This window comes from Bubalus kerabau, chromosome 17, assembly GCF_029407905.1.
Source record: "Bubalus kerabau isolate K-KA32 ecotype Philippines breed swamp buffalo chromosome 17, PCC_UOA_SB_1v2, whole genome shotgun sequence".
NCBI classification, from domain to species: domain Eukaryota; kingdom Metazoa; phylum Chordata; class Mammalia; order Artiodactyla; family Bovidae; genus Bubalus; species Bubalus kerabau.
Window position 1 is genome coordinate 42,551,693 of NC_073640.1, and position 27,804 is coordinate 42,579,496.

Consider the following 27,804-nt stretch of genomic DNA (forward strand, 5'->3'; position numbering starts at 1 on the left):
AAAGGAGGCTCCTGCTTCCACCTAAAAATGTGGTAATTATAGTAACACATTTAGCTGAGCTAAAAATTGATACCATTTTAAAAGTCTAAACTGAGGTTTATTATGTGTTCCTTTTAGAAATTGGACAAATTCCTGAAAAAGTAGATTAGCACTTGAATGTTTTCCTTGTTCACCAGTTAACTACATTTCCTAAATCCATTTGTAAAACGAAAGGATCGGACTGGGTGATCCTTAGGCTTTTCTAAATCTTAACACTGATTCCGATCTAATTTTATCAGGTGGAAAGCCTTGACCTACATTATAGCTGGTAGTGACTGATGTAGTTCAAGTATTTAAACCTTACACTTACTCATCTGTATACCAATGTGTATGTATACAGAGATATTAGAAAAGTGGACAAAAGCCCATTAGAATTGGCTTGCTACTACTAATTGTATTGTTAGTTGTTAAGAGTCCAAATGCAATACAATTTACTTTTGTGAACCTAAACTGTTCTTAAAATGGAGAGCGTAGCTTTGATAATTTTGTAATGAAATAGCTCTTTGGAAACAAAACAATGAATTGATTAGAAAATAATGAAAACACTATTGAACTGTAGTTTGAAGATATGAATGTATTTTTTCCTTTTTCTAAAATTAAAAAAAAATTTAAATGTTTTATACAATTTTTAAAGGTTGCACTCCATTTACAGTTATTACAAAATATTGGCTGTATTCCCTGTGTTATACAGTACATCCTTATAGCATGTCTTATACCGAATAGTTTGTACCTCCTCCTCGCCCACCTCTATATTGCCCTGCCAAACCTCCCCCGAGCCCCTCACAGGTAACCACTAGTTTGTTCTCTGTGTCTGTGAGTCTGCTTCTTTTTTGTTACATGTTCACTAGTTTTGTTGTTTTTTTAGATTCCATATATAAGTGGTATCATACAATATTTGAGATATGAATATATTTACTTTGCTGGAGTAGGAGATAAAGAAGTCTTAGTTAGCCAAAGAAACAATAATGATAATGATAGATTTTAGCTAACATTAAGTGCTTTCTTTTGCTAGTTAGCAGGCTTACTAGGAGAAGGCAATGGCACCCCACTCCAGTACTCTTGCCTGGAAAATCCCATGGACGGAGGAGCCTGGTGGGCTGCAGTCCATGGGGTCGCTAAGAGTCGGACACGACTGAGCGACTTCACTTTCACTTTTCACTTTCATGCACTGGAGAAGGAAATGGCAACCCACTCCAGTGTTCTTGCCTGGAGAATCCCAGGGGCCGGGGGAGCCTGGTGGGCTGCCGTCTATGGGGTCGCACAGAGTTGGACACGACTGAAGCGACTTAGCAGCAGGCTTAGTGCTTTATGCATTTTTTTCTCCTTAACTCCTCATAGTAACTGTAAGAGAGGTAGGATTATTCCTTTTCATTGAGGAAAATTGAGGCTTTTTGAGAGGTCCGGTAGTATGTTCAAGGTCAGGCAATATCTCTTCTTTAATAACTTTTTTGCTGTTTATTGGAGTGTAGTTTACGATCACTGTAGAGATTTTGGAAAAAATGAAAAAATGTACAAAGAAATAATACTTTCCAATACTTAGACTTTTAGTAGATTATCTTATTTAATCCTCATGATAATTTTGTGTGGTAAATATTCTCCCCATTTTATAGATGAGGGAAATGAGTCTTAAAAGGGTTAATCATTTCATCTAGAATCACTCAGCTGGTGAGACCTGGAATTTGAACTCTAGATTCTGACAGTAGCTTCCATATATTGCCTTCCCCTTCCCCCAACACCCTGACATTTTTTTTCAGATCTTTTTCATAATTAGTAGGTATGTCTAATTTTTAAAAATTACATAGTTGGACTCATACCATTTATTTATTCAATTTTATTTACTGCTTACCTCAACTAATTTCCTGGTGTCATTAAAAATCCCTTAGATACCAGTTTTAATAGCTACAGAATACTCTATTTTATGCATATGTTGTAACTTATTTAAAACTTGAGAAGTAATATGCCGTAACGGTTTAGAGCTTGGGTTCTGGATTGAGAGCTTGTGGGTTCAAATCCTGGCTCAGACAGTTAACTATGCAAGTGACCTAATGCTTTGTCTTCAATTTACTAATCTATACAATGGAGGATGATAATATTTATGTTACAGAGTTATCCGAGGGTTAAATAAATTATATATGTTATGAAGATTAAATGAGTTTATACTTGTAAGGCTTCTTAAACTCTAATGTCCACCTGGGGAGCTTGTTCAAATACAGATTCTGATTCAGTGGCTCTGGGGTCTGTCTGTATCCTGTTAAGCTCCTACGTGATGTGCTACATTTTGAGTCGCAAGGAAATAAAGTACTTAAAATGATGCCTGGTCCTAGTTAGTGTTAACCTCTTTGGGTTGCTTCAAGTCATTCAACACTCAGAAGTAGTGTGATAACTAAACTTCGCCCATGAATTTTTTTTTTTTTTTTTTCCCCCATGAATCTTAAATTGTTGATTTCCGTGGGCTGGGTCCTAGAAATGGGATTATTGGCACTAAAATTACCCCATTATTTTTCCTAAATCATCCATGATTTTCTTCTTTGCTTACTCTTTTTTAGTTATGGACTTGTCACTTGAATTTAACTGAGGGGTTATGAATTTATAGAATTTTAGCACTCGAAGGAACCTGAGAGAGATGTCTACTAGGAAAATGAACCCGACCTAACAGCCCTGCCACCTCCTGCCCTTTCCATCTGGGAATATGTGTGGGGGCCTCGCTTTTGTCGTCACAACTACAGGAGAGAATTACCAGCATTTAGAGAACAAGGGCCAGAGAGCCTTAATATCCTCAATGTGTGGGAAAGTCTTGTACAGCAAAAATTGTCCTGCCTAAAAGGCTAGCAACTTCCCTATGGGAGTCACAGAAACCATTTTTCTTCGTTTTATAGATGTGAAACCGAGGTCTGGAGAGGTCAGGTCCACAGCACATTCCTGCAGCTGCTTGGTGCTAGAGCTATAGCTGGAACACAGGTGTCCTGTCTCCCAGTCCAGTGTTCTTTACATAATATTTGGTCTGTCTGTTTTATTGGACTGTTTAAGTGATAAATGACTCACTAGTGAAGCTTAGTGTGATCATTGCCTTCTCTTTGAAAAGTTGTAACAACATTACCTTAACAAAACGAAATGCCCTTTGGCTCATGGTCATATATTTACTTTTATTTTTAGTCATCAAAATGACTAAGATTTTGGTGGCTGATACACTATTTTTTAAGATAAGTTAATAATTGATAAGATATGTCTAGCAGAAAGTTATGCCCTTGCAATTTGGAATCCTGAGTTGTAATTCCTTTACTATCACTGACTTGCCGGGTGACCTCTTACAAGTGTCTGAAGTTTCGTTTACCATATTTTAACATTAAAAGGGGGAGTGGAAAGTCCTGTTTCAGAATACGTACTGAGCTGATCAACTCTGGGGAAGGAAAAAGATTATTTTTGTTTTGTTTCATATTTTTGTACTCTTTTAAACTATAAAAGAATGTGTTATACATTAAGTAATTTGTCTTTTATTAAAACTTTTGTTTTTACATTTTAGTTTTTCACTTCTGAAATTAGTGTGTATTTTACATTTGTTGGTAGGTCATAGTCTAATTGGCAGTGTTTTTTCTTAATGGTTATTGCAATGCCGTCTGGTTTACTGTGATACAGTTCTGACACTAACCACCCAGACTTTGCACAGACGTCCTTCACAAGTTAAAGGACATTACACCTGCAACTATCACAACGTTATTGCACCCCTTTAGGTTCAGGAATTCACTAGAATGTCTCACCGAACTCAGATCAGATCAGATCAGATCAGTCGCTCAGTTGTGTCCGACTCTTTGCGATCCCTTCTCCAGGGGATCTTCCCAAACCAGGGATTGATTCTCTATTGTCTGAGCCAAATGAATATACACATAGGGAGCATCCATATTACCCTCCCAGCCCATGAGTGTGTTCATCCACCAGGAAGCTTCAGTACAGAGTTTTTGTTGAGTTATAGGGTAGGATTGATTGATTTAATCATTGATCTTGTGCTTGAACTCAAATTTAAATCTCCAGCCCTCTCCTCCCCCAAGATTGGGCTCATGTCAAGCCCCAAGCCTCTCTTCAGAAGGTTGGGCTTTCTGTGACCAGCTCCGTCAGCTCATCTCTTAGCATAAACTGAGACGTGATCCAAGGCGCTTGTGAATAACTAAGACACTCCCATTACTCAGGAAATTTCAAGAATTTAGAATCCCCCTCACAGAAACCACGGACTACAAAGACTAGCAGGATTCTTATACAACAGTGATGCATAAAAATAGTGTATCTTTGAAATGAGGATGTATCAGACTAACGATGTATAGTAATTTAAAAACATAACTTTTTACATTCCTGGTATAAGTTAACATAGGAAGTACTTTGAGCTCTCTTCTGCATAAATTATTTTAACTATTTTTAAAAATAATATTGTTTGCCTAAAGGCGAGGCTTTGTAAGGAAATTGACAAAGGTTCAAACCCTGATGTCATATGTACTAATTATGCGACTCTCTCTTTTAGTTATTTCCTAGTTTTGTAAAATGTGAGATACTTCTAGCATAGCGTCAGATGTGGAGTAAACATTCATCAAAGTATCCTTGTTTTCTATATCATTATATGTATTGTTGGTCTTAAAAGTTTGCAGATTTTACATTATTGGCCAGAGATTGAGTTTTAACCTGACTTTGATGTATAAAATGCTGCTCTGTGCTGTGTTAGGGTCTTGGATACAATGAGTTGGGTTGCAAGAATGTACTCCCACTATTAACTAGAGTTCTTGTGGAGTGATTGTTGTTGTTTAGTCACTATAGACCTACTCTTTGGGACCCTGTGGATTGTATAGCACACCAGGTTCCTCTGTCTTCCACTGTATCCTGGAGTTTGCTCGGTTTCATGTTCCTTGATGTGGAGTGATCCCTGAAATGAAACTTACTCTTCTCCTTCCTGTAACTTAACTGTGGGCACTGTTCAGAATAACTGTTGGCTAAGAGCTACAAGGGCTACAGTCCATAGCGTTGCAAAGAGTTGGACATGATTGAAGTGACTTAGCACGCAAGAGCTACAAACACTGTTGATAGCATTACTGTATTGGTTGGCTGGTTTGAAGAAAAATAACCAGATGCACATATATTCAGATTTACAAGGACTATTGTAGCTTCTGGAAGCCCGAGAAACACAGTTAACAACAATAGTCTTATTGTCTCTTCTTAAAGCCTTAACGGAAGTATTTCAAATGATGAATGGAACCTTTCTTTGCTAACATATTCTGTCTTACACCTGTTTTGCAATAGATGTATTTCCTTTGATTTATGAGAGATTTAACACATAGCTAATTAGCAGCCTGTTAAACTTTTGGAACTTTGAAACACAGAACTGATCCATAAGCATATGATAGCATTTTCCCTCCCCCATACTCTCTACTGTCTTAAGCAGATGAGTTTAATGAGTAAATAGAATTAGTCCCTCATTTTACTTGTTTTTGCAGTTCTTGAAATATTTCTTGTTTGCTCATTTATGCTAAATTGATGAGAGCAGATGTAGAGATTCTCTTAGTTTTTTCCCTCTCTCCCAGGGAAAATACTTTCTTTTGGTGGAAATAGTTAAAGAGGGTTTCCAAAATCTACAGAGCCTTTTTAGATCAGGAAATCTGATGATGCAAAATATGTTAGGATATTTCCAATTCTCTTGGTTTTCCAGAGAGAAATAAGAAAATTGAGCTGATAAGATAGAGCTTGAAAGTAAAATTTCTTGGTCTTAATATGTGATCATTATAGTTATATATAGTCATATATATATACCATATATGTGGAATTATAGTTAAATACATTGAACTCTGTATCCAAAAATAATAGCAGTGTTTAGGTAGAATTTGTATTATACTAGGAAGATCTCTTGCCTGGAAAATCCCATGGATGGAGGAGCCTGGTGGGCTGCAGTTCATGAGGTTGCTAAGAGTCGGACACGACTGAGTGACTTCACTTTACTTTTCACTTTCATGCATTGGAGAAGGAAATGGCAACCCACTCCAGTGTTCTTGCCTGGAGAATCCCAGGGACAGAGGAGCCTGGTAAGAGGCTTTCTATGGGGTCACACAGAGTCGGACATGACTGAAGCGACTTAGCAACAGCAGCAGCAGGAAGATGTTTTAGATACATCATAGACCCCTAAATTGTAAAAGACCCTAAAGATCATCTGGCTTGACTTGATTCCTAGAGCAGACTCTTCTAAATTGTCTGTGACAGGTGGCTCTCTCAGAGCTATTTTGATGGACAGTCTGTTTCATTATTGGGCATCTCTAATTATTAAGGTTCTGCCTCATTTTTAATCCAAGTCTGCCTGTGCAACTTCTTCTCACTGGTCATAGTCCCTTTCTTTGGATCAGTCTAGACTAAATCTAATAACCATTCTTGACATGGAAAGACGGAGCTGTTTATGCCCGTGGTCACCCTGTCTTCAGCTTAATCCTTCAGCCAGTCTTCCTGTTACATGACTAATTGACCCCTCCAGGATAGTTTATTACAAGTCTCTTAAAATGTATCCTTCTTTGAAGGATTCTACCATTGTATGAGGAAGGTGCCCAATATTGTCACAGCCCTTTGTGGACTTTTCTTTATTTGATAGGAGATTCATTGTAACTGATGTTTTTATTCTGAAAAGTATATTTTCCATTTCTGTTAAATTCAGTATTTGCTGATCTTTGTAGGCTTTTAGTTTTTTGGTTATTCCCCATGTAGTAGTTCTGAGTTTACAGAAGCTGGAAGTCAGAACTGAGCCAGGAGGGTCAGGAGGGGCCACATCGTGGCTTTTATTTTTATCTTTTTTTTTTTTGGTATGCATCAATATGATTTCCATTTCTACATTATAATTTTTTTTACAGTTGTTTATATTTCACTTTGTAGTATTTTCATTTCATGTTTTTAAAAAGTAAATCTTATTGCCAACTAGTATTTTCTAGTTCTTGAACCACAAAACACAGATCCTTCATGTCTTTATGCCTTGATGGAAGGTGTATCATGTTTCTTGCGATTAATACAGGTCTTAAGTTTTCTAAACAGAATCCTTTTAAAGAGTGATGTTCTTCAAGATCTTTTAAACACATAGGCTTTCCTATACTTGTTTTTTGATTGTTGTTTCAGTTGGGGGAGACATTCTATTTTTAGTCTCATTAAAATTTTATTCCGTTCCTAAGAATTTTTTGAATAATAATTGTCAGTACGTTATCGAACACTACTACATGTGAAATAATTTTCTAAGCCCTTTATGTACTGTATGATATCTTCTTATAAGCAAATAAATAAATACTTCTAGTAACGACCCTGTGAGTTAGGCACTGTTCTTATTCCCATTAGGCTGCTGAGGAATAAGTCAGTGAGGTTAAATAATTTGTCTAAGAACACACATGAGCTGATAAGTGGCAGAAGTAAGACTCAGACCCGGGCAGTCTGACTTTTGGAGTTCATGCTCTCAGCTGCTGTACTTGTTATAACTGTTTGCTGTCTCCTAAAATAATTGTAAAGAAAGCATTAAGTTCGCGTGATTTTAAAGTATGCAGTATCCCCAGAAGCCACAAATGATTACTGACATTCTGGCTTTTCCTTGCTTTCAGTCATAACCATGAAACAGAATGATTTCTGGGTAATTACTGGGCAGTTTCATTCCTAACTTTTTTGGAAAAATCCATCTATGAAGCCAGAGGTCAGCAACCCAAAGTCTCCATTTTTAATTGTGTTCCAGCTTATGTGAAATCAGTTATGGGCGAGTATAATCTTTTACACCTCATAGTTTTGATGCCTTTAAGTTTGAACCAGAGATTCTCAAAGGACCCTCTGGGGTCTCTAAGATTCTTTAAAGAGGTTCATGAGGTCAAAACTATTTCATAATAATAATGGGGTATTAATTTTCTTTTTAATTCTCAGTCTCATAAGCATATAGTGGAGATTTTTAGAGACTACATATCTTAGAGCTTATCTGCCTTCTGTTATCCAGTTATTAAATAGATTTACAAAGTGCTGAACAGTATAAATCTTATCACCACATTTGTCCTATTTTGAAAATACAGTTTTCAGAAAATATTTGTTAACATGTAATGGGTTTATTGTTACTTAAAAATGAATAAATGTTTAGAAATTCTTAATTTTAGTTTCTCAGTAAATAAGTAGATAAATGTCAATAGGTATACCCCATGTAACTATCAGTAGATAAACCCCATGTAAACAAAAGCTCTTTGGGGGCTTCAAAGACTACGGAGGGATCCTGAGACCAGAAACTTTGAGCACCACTGGTTGTATCATAAGATATTAAAGAAAATTGATATAGAAGTAAAAATCTAGAGCATATTGGAAGATTTTAAAAATCAAATAAAGTGTGTTTATAACTTACCAAATATTTTTCTTCTGAATTGTGTAAGCAGGAGACTGGAACCTACCGAACGACCTCTTCAGATTGTTTATGATTACTTATCCAGGCTGGGGTTTGATGACCCTGCACGAATACAAGAGGAGGCAGCAAATCCTGACCTTGGCTGTATGCTCCGATTTTATGGTGGTAAGAATTTTTCAGTGGCTTTGTGAATATATTAACTGTTTTAAAAAAACGTTTTGTTTTGTATTAGGGTATAGCCAGTTAACAATGTTGTGATAGTTTCAGATGAGCAGCAAAGGCACTCAGTCAATCATATACATGAATCCATTCTTCCCCCAATCTCTCCTCCCATCCAGGCAGCCACATAACATTGAACAGAGTTCCCTGTGCTTTATAGAAGGTCTTTGTTGGTTATCCATTTTAAATATAGCATTAACTATTTTTAATTGATTATTTGTACCTGTAACTTCAGCCTTTTAAAAATATTTTATTCAAAGCTGCCTTAACTTAGGCCGTCAGAAAACAACAGCAAAAGTCTTCTCTTTTTATTTTTGCTCTTTTTGTTCTAGTGTTTTGCTGACTTCCGAATTATTATGTACCTTTGCCACCATGTTGATCAAATCAGAGCTTTAGTTTCAGATTTTTAAATTCCTTATAAGGTTCATGAACTTCTGGACAGTTCGAGAATGTTCAGAAGTAGGTAGTTATTATATATGACTTAACATTTGATGGACTCATCAGATGTGTATATTGTTGAATTTAGTAAGCTTTATTTTTTTTTAGGGTTGTTTTTCCTTTCAGTGTATGGGTCTTGCACCTCTTTGGTTAAATTTATCCTAAGTACTTTATTCTTTTTTTAAAAAAATTATTTATTTTTTTATTTTTGGTTGCATTGGGTCTTTCGTTGCTGTGTGCGGGCTTTCTGTAGTTGCAGAGAGCAGGGGCTGGTTTCTAGTTGTGGTGCGTGGGTTTCCATTGCAGTGGTTCTCTTGTTGTGGAGCACAGGCTCTAGGTACACAGGCTTCAGTAGTTGTAGCTCACAGGCTCTAGAGTGCAGGCTCAGTAGCTGTGGTGCATGGGCTTAGTTGCCCTACAGCATGTGGAATTGTCCTGGACCAGGGCTCGAACCTGTGTCACCTCTGTTGGCAGGTGGATTCTTAAACACTAGACCGCCAGGGAAACCCTGAGATAGTACTCTTTATATTGGCTGAAGCTGTATAGGCTTGAGTGGGCTGGAAGATTCACTTCTAACGTGGCTCACTCATGTGGCTGTTGGTAAAGGCCCCAGTTTCTCACCAGCTTTTGGCAGGAGATCTCAGTTCCTCGCTATGTGGACCCCTCTCTCGAGCTGTGTAAATATCTTCATGTTGTGGCAGCTAGCTGCCCCCAGCAATGAGACACACACACATGCACACGAGCGTGTGCATACATGTATATACAAACACACATACCGACTTCAGTTTTTATGACATAGTTTCATAAGTCACCATTCTTTTTACCACTTTCTGTTCATTAGAATTGTGTCACCAAAAACAGCATACACTGTTGAGTGGGGAATTAGGCCTCATCTTTTGAAGAAAGGAGTATTAAAGAATTTGAAGTATTTTTTGAACCAAATATTAATAGCTTATCAATCAGCTTTCAATATTTCATGTATAGAGCCTTTGGTGAGTTACCTTCGGTTAGAATATAGTCTTAATAAGGTGAGGGTCAGAGGGGCCCAAGTTCAGGCCAGTTAGTTTTGATGTGTTTGCTGAATATAAAAGTTGCTCAGTACTTCAAGGGCCGTTGTGCAAATGCCAGTTATCAGACTTGCTGGTGTGGGTGCTGGGGGAAAATGAGTAGAATGACTCAGTGCAGATTCATGATATAAAAGCCTTGAAATAACATATGTGACTAAAGATGAGTGGGTATTATGATTGATCACAGAGATTAAGAGAGTCAGTTAATCAACTCCTTATTATGTATGAGGAAGTGGAGTCTGGGAGGTGTGATTTGCTGGGACTGAATAGTTCAGATAGCATAGCACCCAGCCTGAGCGTTTTCTTTATGTCCCGTATACTCTCACAGGTTGTCTGAGACACTTCCATCCAAGTGGCATAAACACATACAAAAGAATCACATATTATGTTCCCATTCATTTAAAACTTGAAAACAAGCAAAACTTAGCCGTATTGTTTAGAGACGTGTGACAGGACCACAGTTTGTCCATCAGATCTGCTCTTTCCTTCTTCCGTGACAACACTAGGCTTGACTGCTCAGCTATACCTCATTCTCAGTCTTTTATGCAGTTAGATGTGCGCCTGTGACAAAATTTTCTTCAGTGGTAAGGAATGAAATTGTTGTGTGCCACTTTTACACCTGGTTCCTAAACCTTCCCATGCAGACTTCTTGTTCTTTTCCTCTCCTGTAGGCTAGGAGGGCAGTCATCTGAGCAACTTTGAAGTCATGTGTTGAAATGGCAAAGCCACCTTCAGCTGGAGTTTCTCAACAGAGTTGACTCCTGGCAACCCATACTGCCCGCCCTAGCAGAGAATTAGATTTCTGTTGAATTAGATATATTCTTTTTGTTACAGTAGTTAAAACTGTTATAACTAATACATAAGTAGCAAAAATACAAAGAAAACAAGGAAATGATTATTCTAAAAGTCAAGAGAATGGCTGACCTCTAGGGTTGAGGGAGGAAGTGATTCCTACAAGTGGTGTTTTTGAGTCAGTACAAGTATATACCAATAGTGGCTATCTATTAAGCAATGACATATAGTGTGATAATTATATGATATACTAATCAATTTGGTATATACTTGTTGAGAATATTCTACCTTTTATTCCTATCTAATGTGTATTTCTAGAAATATGGTTTTGTTTTTTTTACGTAAATCCTATCATTTGGTATTGGTCTTCATGCTTTTTTCTCCTAGCAGCATTTTGGAGGTCTTTTTTAAAACTCTTTTACATGCATTTCTTTACGTTGCATACTGTTGAATGTCACATATGTATTAGAGTTTATGTAACAGTTTCCCTAGTGATGCGCTATTTTACATAGCGTCATGGTAAAATTGCATCATTGTACACCTGTTCTTCAAAGTGTATCTTTAAACATGAAATTATTGGGACTTTTAATATTATTAGCATTTAAAGTTTTTACTAATCTGATGCATTAAATGATGGCCTCATTGTTTTAATTTTGCTTCCTTGATTTCTAGAATGGTGGAATATTGTTTCATAGTTATATTAGATCTTAGTTTCTTCTTTGAATTAGCCTTTATATATTTCTGTTTATCTTTTTTCTTACGATCGGAAAGACTTGTGTATATCTTCTGAATATAAATCCTCTGGATGCTGTATTTGTGACATATTTTTCTTCCAGCTTGTAGCTTGTTTTGTAGTTTTATTTATTGTTTTTTATGGTGCAGAAGACTTACTTAATCATATTTATGAATATTTTCCTTTAATACATTTACATTCCTTTCCTGTCCTAGGTCATAAACATCCTCTGTATTTTCTTGAAGTATTTTTATAGTTTTAAAATGTGATATGAGGTAGGAATCTAACTTTATTTTTTTTTTTCTCTACTGATAGCCAGTTGTCCCAACAATACTTATGAAATAGCTCATCCTTTTCCTACTGATCTGATGCATTGCCTTTATTAAGTTCCTATATAGGCAGAGGTTTATTTTTGGACTCTATCCTATTACATTGATCTCTTTGTCTAATGCTAATACCAACACTATTTTTTATTAATATACCTACGTGATAGATTGTAATAGATGATGGGGAAGTTCCCCTTTACTGTTCTTCTAGAAAATCAGGAAGGTCTCTAGAAACAGAGAAATCTTTCTGAAGAAGTAGTTTTTGAGTTGGTTCCTTAAAAATGGGCACAGTTTCAGTAATCACAAAGGAAAAGGAGGACAGAGGAAGGGTATTAGGAATTTCAGTGCATGTTCTGTGAATCAGATAATTTGAGTCCAGATTGTTCTGGGCCTTGAGTGCAATATCAGAAATTTGCCCTTCATTTGACAGATGGTAGAGGAAGTGATGGGATCCAAGTGGGGCTGAGAAAGATGATTCTGGCACCAGAATGGATAATAATTCAGGCTTGAATTAGGGATCTGAACTAGGGAATGGAAGGAATCATTCATATAGAGACTTTTTGAAGGAATAGTAAGTGTTGGTGGTTGATTAAAAAAAGGAGTTGAGGAAGAGATCCTAAGAGGCAAAACTGACTGAGGTTTTGAGCCTGGGTGGCTTTGGGAGAATGACAGGACTTCAGTTGTGAGAAGGATCTGGTTTCAGGCAAGTGTAACTGTAAGCAGTGGTAGACATCCAGTTGGAGATGTCTGGCAGGTAGTCAGATATGTGGAACCAGGAGCTTTGGAAATACAGATCTGGGAGTCAGGTACATGGGAGTGTTAAATCTGTGGAAGCTGTTAAAGATTGAAAGTAATACTTAAAATATAGGAAAAGAAGGAGGCTTAAGGCAGGACTTTCGTTATATTAATAATGACTATCTTTTATTATATACCCTCACTATGTGCTGAGCACATACTAAGGTGCTGAGCACTCTGTGTACTATTTTTCATTTCATCCTTACAAGCATTCAGGTAGATACTATTACTCCAGAGAGGTCTTAACTGATTCTAAATCTCATCTTCTTAACCTCTAAGGTACTCTTAGTATTTAGTTGATAGAGAAACAGTTTAGAGAAATAAAAAGGATCCATAAAATGTGAGACCTGGGCAGGACTAGGGATCATCTAATCCAGCTCCTTGGTCTTTAACTTGGGAAATTAAGGCCTAAAAATATATTAATAGAACTTGTTCAGGGTCATGAAACCAGATGGTGGGATTGCTTCACCAACCACTGCTTCCAAGTTTGAAATTTGTTTTGAAGTTTCCTGTTTTACTCTTGCGATGTAAGTAAATGTTTCATTTTTACCACCGATAATATCAGCCAGTGTTTATTTGTCGGTTTAACTTTTTATTTTGAACTAGCTTTAGATTTTCAGAGCAGTTGGAAAGATAGCACAGAGCGCTCCTGCACAGCCTTCATGCAGTTGCTCAAGCAGTTGTTCTCATATAAACAGTGCTTCATTTTCCTCTGGCTTCTTTAAAGATTTTCCCTTTGTCTTTAATTTTCAGCAATTTGATTATGAACTGTCTGGGCTTGACTTTCTTTGTGTTCAGCCTGTTTGGGGTTCTCCAGCGTTCCACATGTTCTGTCCAGGTTTTATAGGTGAATTCAGTGGGAGAGACAGGGCCGAGTGTACTTTCTCTAACTCAGAACCAGAACCTTAGTGGTATCTTTTGATTAAAAGAAGTATTTCATTTTGATGGAGTCCAATTTAGCAGTCCCTCCCTTTATTATTTTCTAGAAGTTATATTGCTTTACTTTTCAGTTTATATTCACAAGGTCTGTGTAACTTCATTTTTTATTGTCTGTTTTGAGTATCATCATGATCTCATGGGCTTATGTATATTTGTTTCAATTCATTGCAGACATTTTTCTTTCTGATGCTTAATTTGTCTCATCTCAGTTCCTGGGAGCTCTTTCAGGTTGCCTTCTGTGTCCTTCCAACATGACCCCAGTAGGGCTACGCAGTTGGCTCAGTGGTAAAGAATCTGCTTGTCAGTGCAGGAGCCACAGGAGATGCAGGTTCAATACCTGGATCAGGAAGAGCCCCCGGAGGGGGAGATGGCAACCCATTCCAGTATTCCTGCTGGGAAAATCCCATGGACAGAGGAGCCTGAGGGGATATAGTCCATGGGGTTGCAAAGAGTCAGACACGACTGAGTGACTAAGCCTAGCCCAGCACAGTCTTTGGTAATATTCCAGATTTTTCCATTAAGTTCTTACACAAAAAGATGTCCTAAGCTGATCTTGTCATCATCTGATTCACACCAGGAATAGGTGATTTTTCTAAGGACTCCTGGTTCATTTTAATGAAACATAATGTTTAGAGATTATACTATGGGCATTGTTAGAGAACTCTCCTTGATTTTTTAGAAACATTTTTTTTTCTTAAATTATAAAACAATCCATGTTCTTTATGAAAATGAAAGTGTTAGTTGCTCAGGCTATAGCACACCAGGCTTCTCTGTCCGTGGGATTCTCCAGGCAGAAATACTGGAGTGGGTTGCTAGACCCTTCTCCAGGGGATCTTCCAGACCCAGGGATCAAACCTGTGTCTCTTGCATCTCCTGCATTGGCAGGTGGGTTCTTTACCACTAGCACCACCTGGGAAGCCCCTATTTTCTATTTTCTTTATAGACATTTCAAAGTATACCATAATTTTCCACTTAGAGTCTTGACTTTTGAGATTGTAAGTCTGTTTTTAACTAGAACTATTAGTCATTCCAAACATTTATTAGAACTTCCTCATTCTGTTTTTTACCACTTTCAGAAGATCAGAGACTTAACAAACCCTCCAAAAATAATAAGACAGCATATTATTTTGTGTATAAATAACTTATTCCCCCCAAAATTGAATATTCCTTTCTGAGAGGAGCTACAGATAGCTACTATAGAAGCACAAATGAGAAGAAAAGAGCCTTAAAAGGATAAACTTATAGAGTTTCTTAAAATATTATTTGTGGGCCATCTGCATTTAAATTACTTGAGATACTTGTTAAAAACATGCTTTCCTTTGTTCCATCCCAGATCCTCTGAAGTAAATTCTCTGTGGGTAGGTCTTGGCGTTCTGCATTGTAAACTAATTCTCAGATAATTCTTGGGCACATAGAAATTGGAGAATCCCTGATCTAAAGGAATTCTACAGTTGAGACTGAGAGGGAACTGGAGAAAACTGGAGTGCTTTTGTAGCTTTGATAGAAACAATAGGGAGGGTGGAGTTGAAGAGTGAGAAGGAAGAAGAACCAAACTCCCCAAGGAACATGGAATTTAGAATATAGATGAAAGGATTGGCCTAGACTAGAAGGAGAAATGGTGGTGTTAACATACAAAGTTTAAAGCTTTGAAGTAAGCCAGACCATTTCCTCATTTTTTATACAGGAAACACACAGTCAAAAGGGTACCATGATGCCAAGGGTTTAATCAATTATGTAATAGTATTGAGTACAACCCAGTTTTTTTCACTTCCCAGTCTGTTGCTGTTTGCTCAGCCTCATACTGTTGCTACTTCTGTTCGTTTCTGTGTAGAGTTACTGTCTATTTCCAGTAGTACTTTAACCAAGAACATTTCTTCTGTCATAATGCTGTTTTGTTCACTGTTACCTGTCGTGTGAAGTTTTATAAAGGGTGGTAAAAGATAGAGACGCTCTTGCATGTCTGTATCAGCTTCTGCTACCGTGATTGGGATAGTTGATTGAAATATCAGCCAAAAGCTTTTCCTCACAAAGAGCAGGAAGATGGAGGATTGTGTACAGAACTAGTTATTAATTTCTTCCTTCTGCAGTAGACTAAGCACAATAGTTGCTGTCTCTTATTCCATACTTATTTTGTATCTAAAACCATGCTTACTACTTTACATTCATTATCTTAATTTTTTATAAGGACCTTCCAAAGGTAGGTAGTATTAAGATCTGAACTGTATAAATGGGGAATGTCAAGGTCAGTGAGATTATGTAGTTCAAGGAATCAAAGTAAGTAGCAGAACTCAAGTTTGAGTGTATGACTCCCGAGTCCATGATCTTAACTACTCTGTCATACTGCCTTTCTTTGAGCACATGGGAGCTATGACTGGAAGAAGGATTGACAGTGGCATCCGAAATTCACAGTGCTCCCATTATATAACTTCAGGGCTGAACAACATTTTAAGACTGAAAGCTTATTTTGTAATACTTATATTGCTTGGTTACTTAAATCTGTATTAGGGTTGCTGAATGTTGACATGTAATGCTTTCTTTTTCCCTTTCATTATTTTTGTACTACCTTAATGGTGGTTTCTAATGTACTCTTTTCTTTTCAGAAAAACCATGCCAGATGGATCATCTGGATCGAATCCTTCTGTCTGGCATCTATAATGTACGCAAGGGAAAGACCCAGCTGCATAAGTGGGCTGAACGCCTGGTTGTTCTCTGTGGCACCTGCCTCATCGTGTCCTCAGTGAAGGATTGTCAGACTGGGAAAATGCACATATTGCCTCTGGTTGGGGGAAAGGTAAGACCCACAAAGATAAATTACTCTTTCTTTGGTCATCTTAATTAAAAAAAAAAAAAAAATCACATATGCTTTTCAGAGTTTTTTCCACATCTTTTCAAAGAAGCCATTCTGAACATTATTAAAGATTACATCACAAAGTTTTTGCATTCTTAGGTTTAAATGAAACTGACTCAGGCTAATTTACACATAAAACAAGTTTTTTACATTACAGACCGCCTCAGAGGTCCAAAGACTATGTTGTTGATCAGTTGCTAAGTCGTGTCCGACCATTGTGACCCCGTGGACTGCATCATGCCAGGCTCCTCTGTCCTCCAGCATCTCTTGTAGTTTTCTCAAATTCATGTTCATGGAGACTATCCATGCCCCAGATTCTTCTGCAGAACCCGTCTGTTGAAGAAACCCCTGCTTCCACTGCTAGGCACTACATGCTGTCAGTAGCACCACCAAGAGTAGCCAGGGGCTGCTGCCGCTAGCAGCTGCCTTTGGAAACTAGAAGTAGTGGCTACTTTTGGAAACTAGGCTGCCTTTGGAAACTTAGCATCCTCCACCAAAACAGATTCTTTCCTATTTCTCCTTTTCCCCCATTAGACTGAAATTCAGAGTCTGGAGTGCTCATTAGCTCCTATCAAGCAGCCAGAGAGACCTTCATTTTTTGCATCTGTACAAGAGAATTCCCCATGATAGGAAAAGCAGTTCGAAGTCATCAGAGTGATAGATGACTGGAAACAGATAATGCTACTGAGAGAAAATAAATGTCAACTTGTATTTTATATCCAGTTGAAGTACTTTGTAAGAATGAAGGCAAAATAGAACATTTTCAGACATTTAAAAACTAATGAGGGACTTACCTGGTGGTCCAGTGGCTAAGACTCGGTGCTTTCACTGGGTTCAGTCCCTGGTCAGGGAACTAAGGTCCTGCAAGCCACGCTGCACAGCTGAAGGGGGTAAAAAAAAACAACTTAAAACAAATGAGCTGGCATATACCCTCACTGAAAGAACTACTAAAGATGTATGTCTAAAAAACAACACCCCTCCAAATAAAACAAACAGGGGAAAGAAGAAAACAACAAAGGATCGAAGGAAAGTAAATTCAAAGGAAGGTATAAGATATAAGAACAGATGATGAGTGGAAACACTGATAAATTATATAAGATATAAGAATAGATGATGAATCAAATACTGATAAAATATGGTAGTAAATTTAATACTGATTGTAAAAAGATTTAAATTTTTTAATATTTTAAATATAAATTTCAACAACTAAAGCTCAAACTCCTGAACAGCATTCAGGATGTGGTGATGTGTTCAATGAGGAACATGTGATGCAGTCTTTGGATAAGAGGAAAGAAAGAAACTGAAAGAACTCGCTCAGTCCTGTTGACTCTGCTACCCCCATGGACTGTAGCCTACCAGGCTTCTCTGTCCATGGGATTTTCCAGGAAATAGTACCAGAGTGGGTTGCAATTCCCTTCTCCAGGGGATCTTCCCAACCCAGGGATTGAATCCAGGTCTCCTGCATTGCAGGCAGACGCTTTACCCTCTGAGCCACCACCAGATAGCTTTACGCTTTGTTAGAAAAATGGTCAAGTACAAACTTAAAAATTTTAAGGATGACTACTAAAAGTAGAGTGGGAAAAGAAAATATAAACTCTGTAATGCTAAAAGAAGGCAGGAAAAGGGTTGAGAAAAAGGAGCAAAATAATTAGCATGGTAAGTTATTACATATTACAGTGACATGGAAGTAAATCCAAATATTTTCTACTAATTACTGTTTATAGGAGACACACCTAAAACTTAGAAGGTTGAATGTGAAATGATAGAAAAATCACACTAATCAAATAGCAACCAAAAGAAAGTTGGTATGGTTATATTAACATCATACGAAGCACATGAAAGTTTGTATGCAACATAGGACTTGTGTCAAGACATTTACAACTTGGTAATAGACAAATAACCTATTTTGGCAAAGTTGAGAAGCAACTGGGAACACAGTCACTTTGGGAAACAGGTTTTTTTTGTTTCTTATAGTTAAAAATCAGCTTTTCAGATGACTGAGCATTTCTCTTAGATACTGAGAAATGAACACAAGTATTTCCAAAAAGTATAAGTGAATGTTCATAGCAACTTTGGTTATAATTGACCCAAACTGGAAGCAACCCAAATGTTCACTGAGTGGTGAATAGATAAAACAGATGTGCTGTATCCACATGTGTTGTATTCACTGTGCCACTGAGCAGTGAAAAGACATGAGCTGCTGATACACACAGGAAAAAGGGTGAGTCTCAAAACATTAAGTGGAAAAAGCCAGATGTAAAAGCCTATTTATTGTATGATTCCATTTACGTGAAATTAAAAAAAACAAAACTGTAGTCATAGAAAAGAGACCAGTGGTTGTGCCAGGATATGGAAGAAGGGGATTGGCCGCAAAACAGCCATGAGGGACGTTTTGTGGGTGATGGGGTTGTCCAACTATGTATCTCATCAAATTGTTCACTTAGAGTTTATGAATTAGAAAAAAAACGTAAACTTTATGTAAATTATACCTCAGTAAACTTGTCTCCTGAGAAAGACATTAATGTGCAAAAGCGTTAATAGGGATAAGGAGGCTCACTGGAAACTGATGAGAGGAACATTTTATGTGTATTACCATGTAGTCTCAACATACATATTGCAAAACTTAACAAAATTACTCTGAAGTTGACAAATTAACTTCTAGTGGGAGATTTACAAGCCTTTCTCAGAATTTGACATTATGTGACTATTTTTCTGTGTCAAACATCCCATAAAAAATATTTAGAAGAAAAGATTATTCTAAAGCAATCAGTAATGCCTGTTCTTCATTTCAACAAAGTCCTTTATTTTGACACAAACTCATTGAATTGTGGTGATTTATTACTAATAAAAATAGCCTAGTTGTAAGCATCACAATTGAATGTTATGAATATTATTTAATTTTATTGGATCTTCTTAATATGATTCTTATTAGTTTAAAAGTATTTTGTGTTTCTGCCATTTGGTTCAGTCTTTACTTGGCACCAGAAGTCTAATGATTTATAACTTGGAAGTTTCCAGCTGACTCACCGAGATTCAGTAGCTATGACATACAGAAGTGAGATGTCAGACAAAGATGTAAGTGGTTCCATAGCTATAAAAAGACTTCATCTTCATCAATGGTATATAGGCTGGGTTGGTGAAGAAAGCTGTTGTTGTGCTATGAATCCGTACCATCACCCCAAGTGGGACTGGAGGAAGTTCTGACTCTTTCCTCAAGCCCAGTGAAAGAGGTTTCAAAAGAACCCATGGAATCCTGATTCAGGTTCCCTGCAGTAAGGGGGACATAGTGCACTGGTGTCCTGCCTTCTGACCAGGAAGTCTTGAGGATGAGATAGGCTGCTTTAGTGATTGATAGAGCACAGAGCCTAACTCAGGTGTTGGGATCCTTGTGTATTCCTTGGGTTTGTTAGTATGTGACCCAACTGGGTTAAGAGGAAACACTAGCCATTGGGTGGGTGGGTGGATTTTCATGTCTGGTGGGGCCACCTGGAGGGGCCAGCAGACATCACTGGAGGACAAGCTGTCAGTGGACCACCAGGTTCCTTCACGTCTGAGGAGGGAGTAGTCGCCTATTGGAATAGTATGCATTAGCCTGGTTAAGGAATCTGTAGGTGAGAAGCCGCTAATGGTTGAATTAGGGGGCTGGTATCCAAAGAACCTTCAAAAGGACCTATTGAGGAAGATTATCCCCTTTAAAATCTAGTAGGTCTGGAGAGCATGAAGTCAGGTTATGACTCTGCTAGTTTAGTAATAACCTTTGGGTTTGTATGTTCCCTGTTCTTCATTCTGCCCCATGTTTGTGCTGGACGGGGTCAGAAATGGCTTCTAGCCCATTACCTCGAAAGTAAGAGAGGGGGTGAGTCCAAAGAGGAGGCCAGGGTACCCCTTGCAGGCAGGCAGACAGCTATCTCCAGTGTACCACAGTGGTGGCGAAAAGGTATGGAGCAGTCTTATCTTTGAAGTGGAAACTTTGGCTCTTACCTTGTGGGCCTACAGACTCTCCTGTTCTGAAACTCCCCTGCAGTGGAAGCACAAAATCCTAACCACTGCACCACCAGAGAATTCCCCCTTTGGTTTTTTCTAAACAGCTTTATTGAGATGAAATTCATATACTGTACAGTTAACCCATTTAAAGTATGCAACTCAGTGGCTTTTAGTAAATTCACAGAGTTGGGCAACCGTCACCATAATTGATTTTAGAATACTTCTATGACCCTTTGAAAAGAAATCCTGCACTACTTAGCCTTCATCTCCCCATTCCTTCTCTAGCCCCAGGCATCCATTAATCTACTTTCTGTCTCTATAGATTTGCTCATTCTGGACATTTCATATGAATGGAATCATACAATGTATGGTTCTTTATGACTGGCTTCTTTCACTTAGTGTAATGTTTTCAAGGTTCATGTGGGTTGTAGTGTGTATCAGTGTTTTATTCTCATTTATGGCTGAATAGTATTATATGATGTACTACATTTTGTTTATACATTTACCTGTTGATGAACATTGAGGCTGTTTCTACTTTTTCCTATTATGAATAACTCTGCTGTAATTCACAGAAAATTTTTGTGTGGATGCATTTTTTCTTGGGTATATACCTAGGAATGGAATTGCTGGGTTACATGGTTGCTGCTACTGCTGCTAAGTCACTTCAGTCGTGTCTGACTCTTGAGACCCCATAGATGGCAGCCCACCAGGCTCCCCCGTCTCTGGGATTCTCCAGGCAAGAACAGTGGAGTGGGTTGCCATTTCCTTCTCCAATGCATGAAAGTGAAAAGTGAAAGGGAAGTTGCTCAGTCGTGTCTGACCCTCAGTGACCCCATGGACTGCAGCCTTCCAGGCTCCTCCATCCATGGGATTTTCCAGGCCAGAGTACTGGAGTGGGGTTCCATCGCCTTCTCCGGGGTTACATGGTTACTTTTAACCTTTTGAGGAACTCCCCAACTATTTTTCAAAGTGACTATACCATATTACATTCCCAGATTCAGTTTCCCTGCATCCCTGCTAATGCTTGTTACCCAACACTTGTTATTATCTGTGTTTTTTATTTTAACCATCCTAGTGGATATGAGGTGGTACCTTGTGGTTTTGATTAGCATTTATCTAATAAATAATGACATAGAGGGCTTCCCAGGTGGTGCAGTGGTAAAGAATCTGCCTCCCAATGCAGGAGACACAAGAGAGGCAGGTTCAATCCCTGGGTTGGGAAGATCCCCTAGTGTAGGAAATGGCAACCCACTCCAGTATTCTTGCCTAGAAAATTCCAAGGACAGAGGAGCCTGGCGGGCTACAGTCCACAGGGTCACAAAGAGTCAGACACGACTGAGCACACACTCAGTGATGTAGAACATTGTATCATGTGCTTATTGGTCATTCCTGTCTTTGGAGAAATATCTTTTCAGATCTTTTGCCTAGTTAAAAGACTTGAGTTGTTTGTCTTTGTTATTGTCCTGTGGTTTTTTGGATTGGAATTGTTTTGTTTAATTGGTTCTGGTTTTCTCCCCGCTTCTTCAGGTAGAAGAAGTGAAGCGACGTCAGTACTCCCTCGCATTCAGCTCAGCTGGAGCCCAAGCGCAGACCTATCTTGTCAGCTTTGAGACTTTGGCTGAGTACCAGAGGTGGCAGCGGCAAGCTTCCAAGGTGAAAAGCTGTCAGACGTCCTCATGGGGAGATGAGAGCAGAGAAACCAACAGAAAGATATTTTGAAACTGAACTTACTCCCAAGAGATTGAATTATAATTCTTATGTACATCACTCCAGGCTTTTCTGAATACATAGTGAATGAAATGGAATTCTCCCAGGTCCTTAACTTATTATTTATATTGGCACAGTGCAGAACGCTTTCAAAAGTGTTTTCAGGTACCAACTCTGTGAGGAAGGTAGGGGCTTGAAGGAGTAGAGACACAATGAGGTTCAAATGACTCTCCCCCCACCTTGGTGGTCCGTGATAGATGGAGCTGTCCCCTAAAGATGAAGTGCTCTAAAATTATATTTCATTTTCCAAATTCTCTTGTCTTCTTAGCCATCTTTTCAGGATTTAAACACATTTTTCTTTATGGGGCTAGGTAGTTGCATTAAAGATTGTTTCAGTATAATGACATGCCACCAAAACATGAATGACTTTTGTAGTGATGTTTTGTTTTTTTTAGATCCATTTTCACAGCCCATATTATATTAGTATACTATTATAGCAATATAAACCTTGTTTCAGTGTTATTTCTGTATTTGTGATAGTAATCTGTATGAATAAAACTAGTTTCAATTTTAAACAGCTTCTCTATTCGTCTGCCCTTGTAAAGACAAATTAATATTTTTTGAGCATCTTTTACATGCTAAGTAGCAGTGCTGCATACTTGGTTTTTTAATTTTCCTCATGACAGATGAAGAAACTGCGCAAGTTAGGAACTGAGCTTGTGTGGCTACAAAAGGCCATATTAAAAGATCTTTTAATATCACATTCTGTCCTGAAGTTTTGAACAGTTACTTGGAATCATCTTAACTTTACTTCCTGCATGAGCTGTTACTAACTTTCCATCTTTTGATTTTTTTTTTTAACTTTTACTTGTAGACACATTACAGCTTATGCCTGTTTTTCAAGCATCTTACAGTTTTGGGGAAAAAGTAAAAATTCACTGCTTCTTATAAATGAGTACTCAGATCTTATGACCTTTTTTGTCTTCCCCATCTTATTAATTGGTTCCTTGTTGTGTCAATGCTGTTCCATCCTCTGCTGGGTGGGAGACATTCAGCACTGGCTCAGATGGCTCTTCTCTGTGACCTCATCCAGGTGGTGTCCCAGCGCATCAGTACCGTCGACCTCTCGTGTCACAGCCTTGAGGAGGTTCCTGAGCATCTCTTCTACAGTCAAGATATCACCTACCTCAACTTGCGACACAACTTCATGCAGTTAGAAAGACCAGGGGGCCTTGACACTTTCTACAAGTATGTGGGGCACAGGTTTCCAGACCAACTTACTAAAATCTAATTGTAGTCAATATCTGTAGATAAGCATGTTTACCCATTGTGTACATATTTGAAAATTTCCCCTCCCTTTTGAAGAAGTAAGAATTTCTGTTCAGTTTTCCCACTCCCCCTTTTCCCTCTGTATAAGATATGATAGATGTAAAGTTTCTGACATGGAGGCAGCATCAAGCTGCCCTTGATCTGGATAATCTTTTTCTATAAGTCATTGACAGTGGAGCATGATCTGCAGCCAGGGTAAATAGAGAGATACCATATTTGGGAAGTTTTTAAATCAAAAGTTTCAGACTTAAATAACTTAAAGGAAATAGGCCAAATTTCAAGAATTCCACTCCCAGGTTAGGGCTTTTATCTTTCCTTTGCACCTGCTCTTGCCAACTCACAAGCCTTTTGTCAGTGATGAAACCTCTCTCTCCTAATAAAGGAACCATTTCAGTCCTAATTGACAATGACCCATATATTTTTCCATCTTCTTTGTTAGAATATATTCCCCATTCCCACCCTCCAACTTCACCTCCTTCCTTTATTTAAAAAATGGGTAGAAGTGAATAAATATATGGTGTAAGTAATTGGGCTTCTTGTGGGGAGGGGAGAAATTGAAAGTTAAAGTGTTCAAACTACATGGTAATCAAAAAGCTAAATACACATTGAAATGACATATTTTACATACTTCGTAACTAGTATTTCATAATTTTCAAAAAGTGTATGATTTTTACCTCATCTGAAATGCTTTGCAAAGTTTTCAAATATAAGCCTCTATGTCGTAATGAGATAATTATTTTAATAATATTGATGTTTAAAAATTAAAACAAGCTATAATTTTAAGGAAGTGGACTTCTAGTATTTCCTTCTGAATTTCTATGAAAATAGGGTTAATCTTGTTTGAGGGCTGGCTTAGGAAATTGGAAGTCAAGGTGCCAAACCAAAGGAACAATCAGTACTCGAAGTCAGGATATATGGAAGACAAAAGTTGAAATTTTCAAAGAAAAATGTTAGAGAGGGGTACCATGGATTCAAGTCTAGAAGCAGATGATACGGTTCATCATTGTGGAGATCGTCACCTTAGCCGTACCATCTTGCACTGGTATAATAATGAAGTGTAATACTCCTAAGTAGAATTACAGGAGTGACTCTTTAGGATCCAGTTTATGATGATACTGTCTATCAGTGAGACATTATATAGATACTTCTACAAAAATTTGAAGTGTTGAAAATGACTATTTTGTGTTGTGTATCATCACATTACAGTAAAACTGCATATCACCTACATATTTTTAAACTAAATGGCTCAGTCATTTACAAAAAGAGAAATTGCTGGTAATGAGATTTGATCCACAGGTTTGTTAGCTAGTCCTGTGTCCATGAATTGATTAATTGTAAGGTTTTTGTATATTCCATGTAGACATTTAATAAAGGAAATTATTTGAAGCATATCAATAATGGTATTGATTCAACTTGATAGAAAATAACTGTACCATTGTGAGTTTTCCAAGAGTTTCTGCCTTTCTGAGGAGAAGAGAGAACAGCTCCCATCTCACCAGACCTGGTTTCCTTGACAGCTCAGACTGGGCGTTAGTCATCCCGGTGTCTGTGCCACACACAGTTTGACACATACTGAATGTTCAGTAAATACATGCAGAACACATTCTTTGATGGACATTTATAACATCACTTTTTCATTCAATAGTATAATATGCCTTTGCTTTTTAGATTTTCTCAGCTGAAGGGCCTGAACTTGTCCCATAATAAGCTTGGGTCATTTCCTGTATTGTTATGTGAAATTCCTACCCTGACTGAGCTCAACCTTTCCTGTAATGGATTCCACGACCTGCCGAGTCAAATTGGCAGTCTCCTGAAGTAAGTACCTGATTTTTACTGGGTTTGTCTTTTCCTTTGTTTGCAGTGTAAGGAACTTGTCTGCTATTTGGAATAAAGGTAGTTCCATGAGCTCTTGCAGTGAAATAGATCATGTAATTATGAGAATTCTAGTCAGCAGCAATTACTTGCCTACAGAAGAGACTAGTCCCTCAGTTTTAACCACGGAGGCTCTGACTACCTTTGATGTTAAAGGGACCATCTGTATTTAAGTCATCTTAGTAAGTCTCTATAGATAGACTGAGGGCATCTAATCATATTGGACTTATAATAAATTAGTATCAAGTAAAAATCCATAATTCTAGTTCTATCCATTCCAGTTAAAACGTTTCATCAGGGAGTTTTGTGTTGTTTTCTTCTTGCAGTCTTCAAACCCTCTGTCTTGATGGCAACTTCCTGACCACTTTACCTGAAGAACTGGGAAATCTACAACAGCTGTCCTCCCTGGGAATTTCCTTCAACAACTTTAGTCAAATTCCCGAGGTTTATGAGAAACTCACTATGTTAGATAAAGTGTTTATGGCCGGAAACCGAATGGAAGTGCTAAACCTGGGGGTGCTGAACCGAATGAGCCATGTCAAACATGTGGATTTGAGGTGAGGTCATTCTTTTTCATTTTTGATTGCACTGAGTCTTCACTGCTGCTTGTGGGCTTTCTCTAGTTGTGGCAAGCGGAGGCTCCTCTTGTTGCAGAGCACAAGCTTTAGGCACATGGGCTTCGGTAGTTGCAGCATGCAGGCTCAGTAGTTGTGGCTCGTGGGCCCTAGAGCACCAGCTTAGTAGTTGTGGTGCACGGGCTTAGTTGCTCTGTGTCATGTGTCCCAGAACAGGAATCGAACTTGTGCCCTCTGCACTGGCAGGGGGATGCTTATCCACTGCATCACCAGGGAAGTCTGTTTTGGTCATTGTTCACTGCACTTTCTTTTTGTCTACCTCTGATGTTCCTTTACATTTTCTTTTTAAAAATAAAAATAAAGACTCTTGAAACCATTAGGATTTTAGAACAATGTATGTTTTTAAAGCTGTAGTAAAGCTTCATTTTTCACTTAATGGTAGAGAGATTTATGAATGAGGTAGGTGTACCATGTGGTAGAGATGAAGATTGTTCTGACTTACCTCCTAGCAACATTTTATGAGAATTCCCATTTCCTTTCATCCTTACCAATGTTGGATTTTAGCAGTCTTTTTCCTTGTTACTGTAGTAGGAAGAAAATAGTATTTCATCATTTTAATCAGCATTTATTATGAATGAGGTTGAGTATCTTTTTGTATGCTTATTGGTGGTTTGTATTTTTCCATAATAAACTTGACCATCTTTCTGTTGAATCATTGGGTTTCTTCTCGATATCTGTAGTATTAGAATTGAAATGTTACCAGTTTTACTAGTAATATATTTTAATGAGTTTTATTCCTTTTTAAAATTATTTATTTGTAATCTTTTCCTAAATGAAAGTAGTAAAACACACATACTGAATGTTCTGTCATTTACACTAATCCATTGATGTCCCTCATAAAGACATAGTAACAAAAATTTATTGAAGAATAGGAAAATGAGAACAAGCCTGCATGCATTCAATCATATACCTGTATAGAAGAAATCAAAGAAGTCATCGTTTTCTTTTACTTGCCCTTGAACTATTCCATATAGGTAACAGACTGTTTTCCTCTCCCTTAATTAATGTAATGGGAATCTTGGCAGTGGAGAGTAGCCAGATCAGTGAGAGGCAGTGTGGCTGTTTGCTCTTGCTTTTATGTGGTACTTACTCTATGACTGTCCTGCTAGTCCCAGCCCCAAAGGTTATCCTCATCTTCTCATTTCTTTGTTTTATTCCTTCATCCCTGCCTAACCTTACTAGGTATTTGGATGCAGGTTTTAGACTAACTGTTTGTGGACATGGTCCCCTTTTCTTTCTCTTTAATTTGTACATGTGTTTGCCAATCTACACAGTCTCTAACTTAGCTTGTAAACAAAGAACCCAAGGTACAACTGTCTGTGGTTATTTACATAGTACCTTGCAAAATGAGGCAAGGAGTAAAATTCTTAAGTTGTTTAGGAAAGAGACAAGAAGAACATCTGTTTTTTCTTTTGGTAAGCACATTTAGTAGAATTTATTCTAATGATTTTCTTATTTCTGAATATTAAGGATGAACCATCTAAAAACCATGATTATTGAGAATCTGGAGGGAAATAAATACATCACCCACATGGATTTGCGGGACAATCGGCTGACTGACTTAGATCTTAGCTCCTTGTGCAACTTGGAGCAGCTGCACTGTGAGCGGAACCAGCTGAGGGAGCTGACGCTCAGTGGCTTCTCCCTTCGAACTCTCTACGCCAATTCGAACAGTGAGTTCTCTACCCAGCCTCCTGTATTTCCTCTTGTACCTCT

The 27,804-nt window shown here is 37.9% G+C and overlaps 1 protein-coding gene across 1 annotated transcript in view; it reads left to right on the forward strand.

Annotated features, from left to right (window-relative positions):
* PHLPP2 (PH domain and leucine rich repeat protein phosphatase 2) overlaps window positions 1–27,804 on the forward strand; it is a 63,237-nt gene that overhangs the window by 10,732 nt on the left and 24,701 nt on the right. Inside the window, exons 3-9 of the mRNA XM_055554098.1 lie at window positions 8,436–8,569; window positions 16,314–16,504; window positions 22,073–22,198; window positions 23,346–23,500; window positions 25,250–25,396; window positions 25,780–26,010; window positions 27,559–27,761. Of these exons, the coding sequence (XP_055410073.1) occupies window positions 8,436–8,569; window positions 16,314–16,504; window positions 22,073–22,198; window positions 23,346–23,500; window positions 25,250–25,396; window positions 25,780–26,010; window positions 27,559–27,761 (1,187 nt within the window). The remainder of the gene's footprint in view (window positions 1–8,435; window positions 8,570–16,313; window positions 16,505–22,072; window positions 22,199–23,345; window positions 23,501–25,249; window positions 25,397–25,779; window positions 26,011–27,558; window positions 27,762–27,804) is intronic.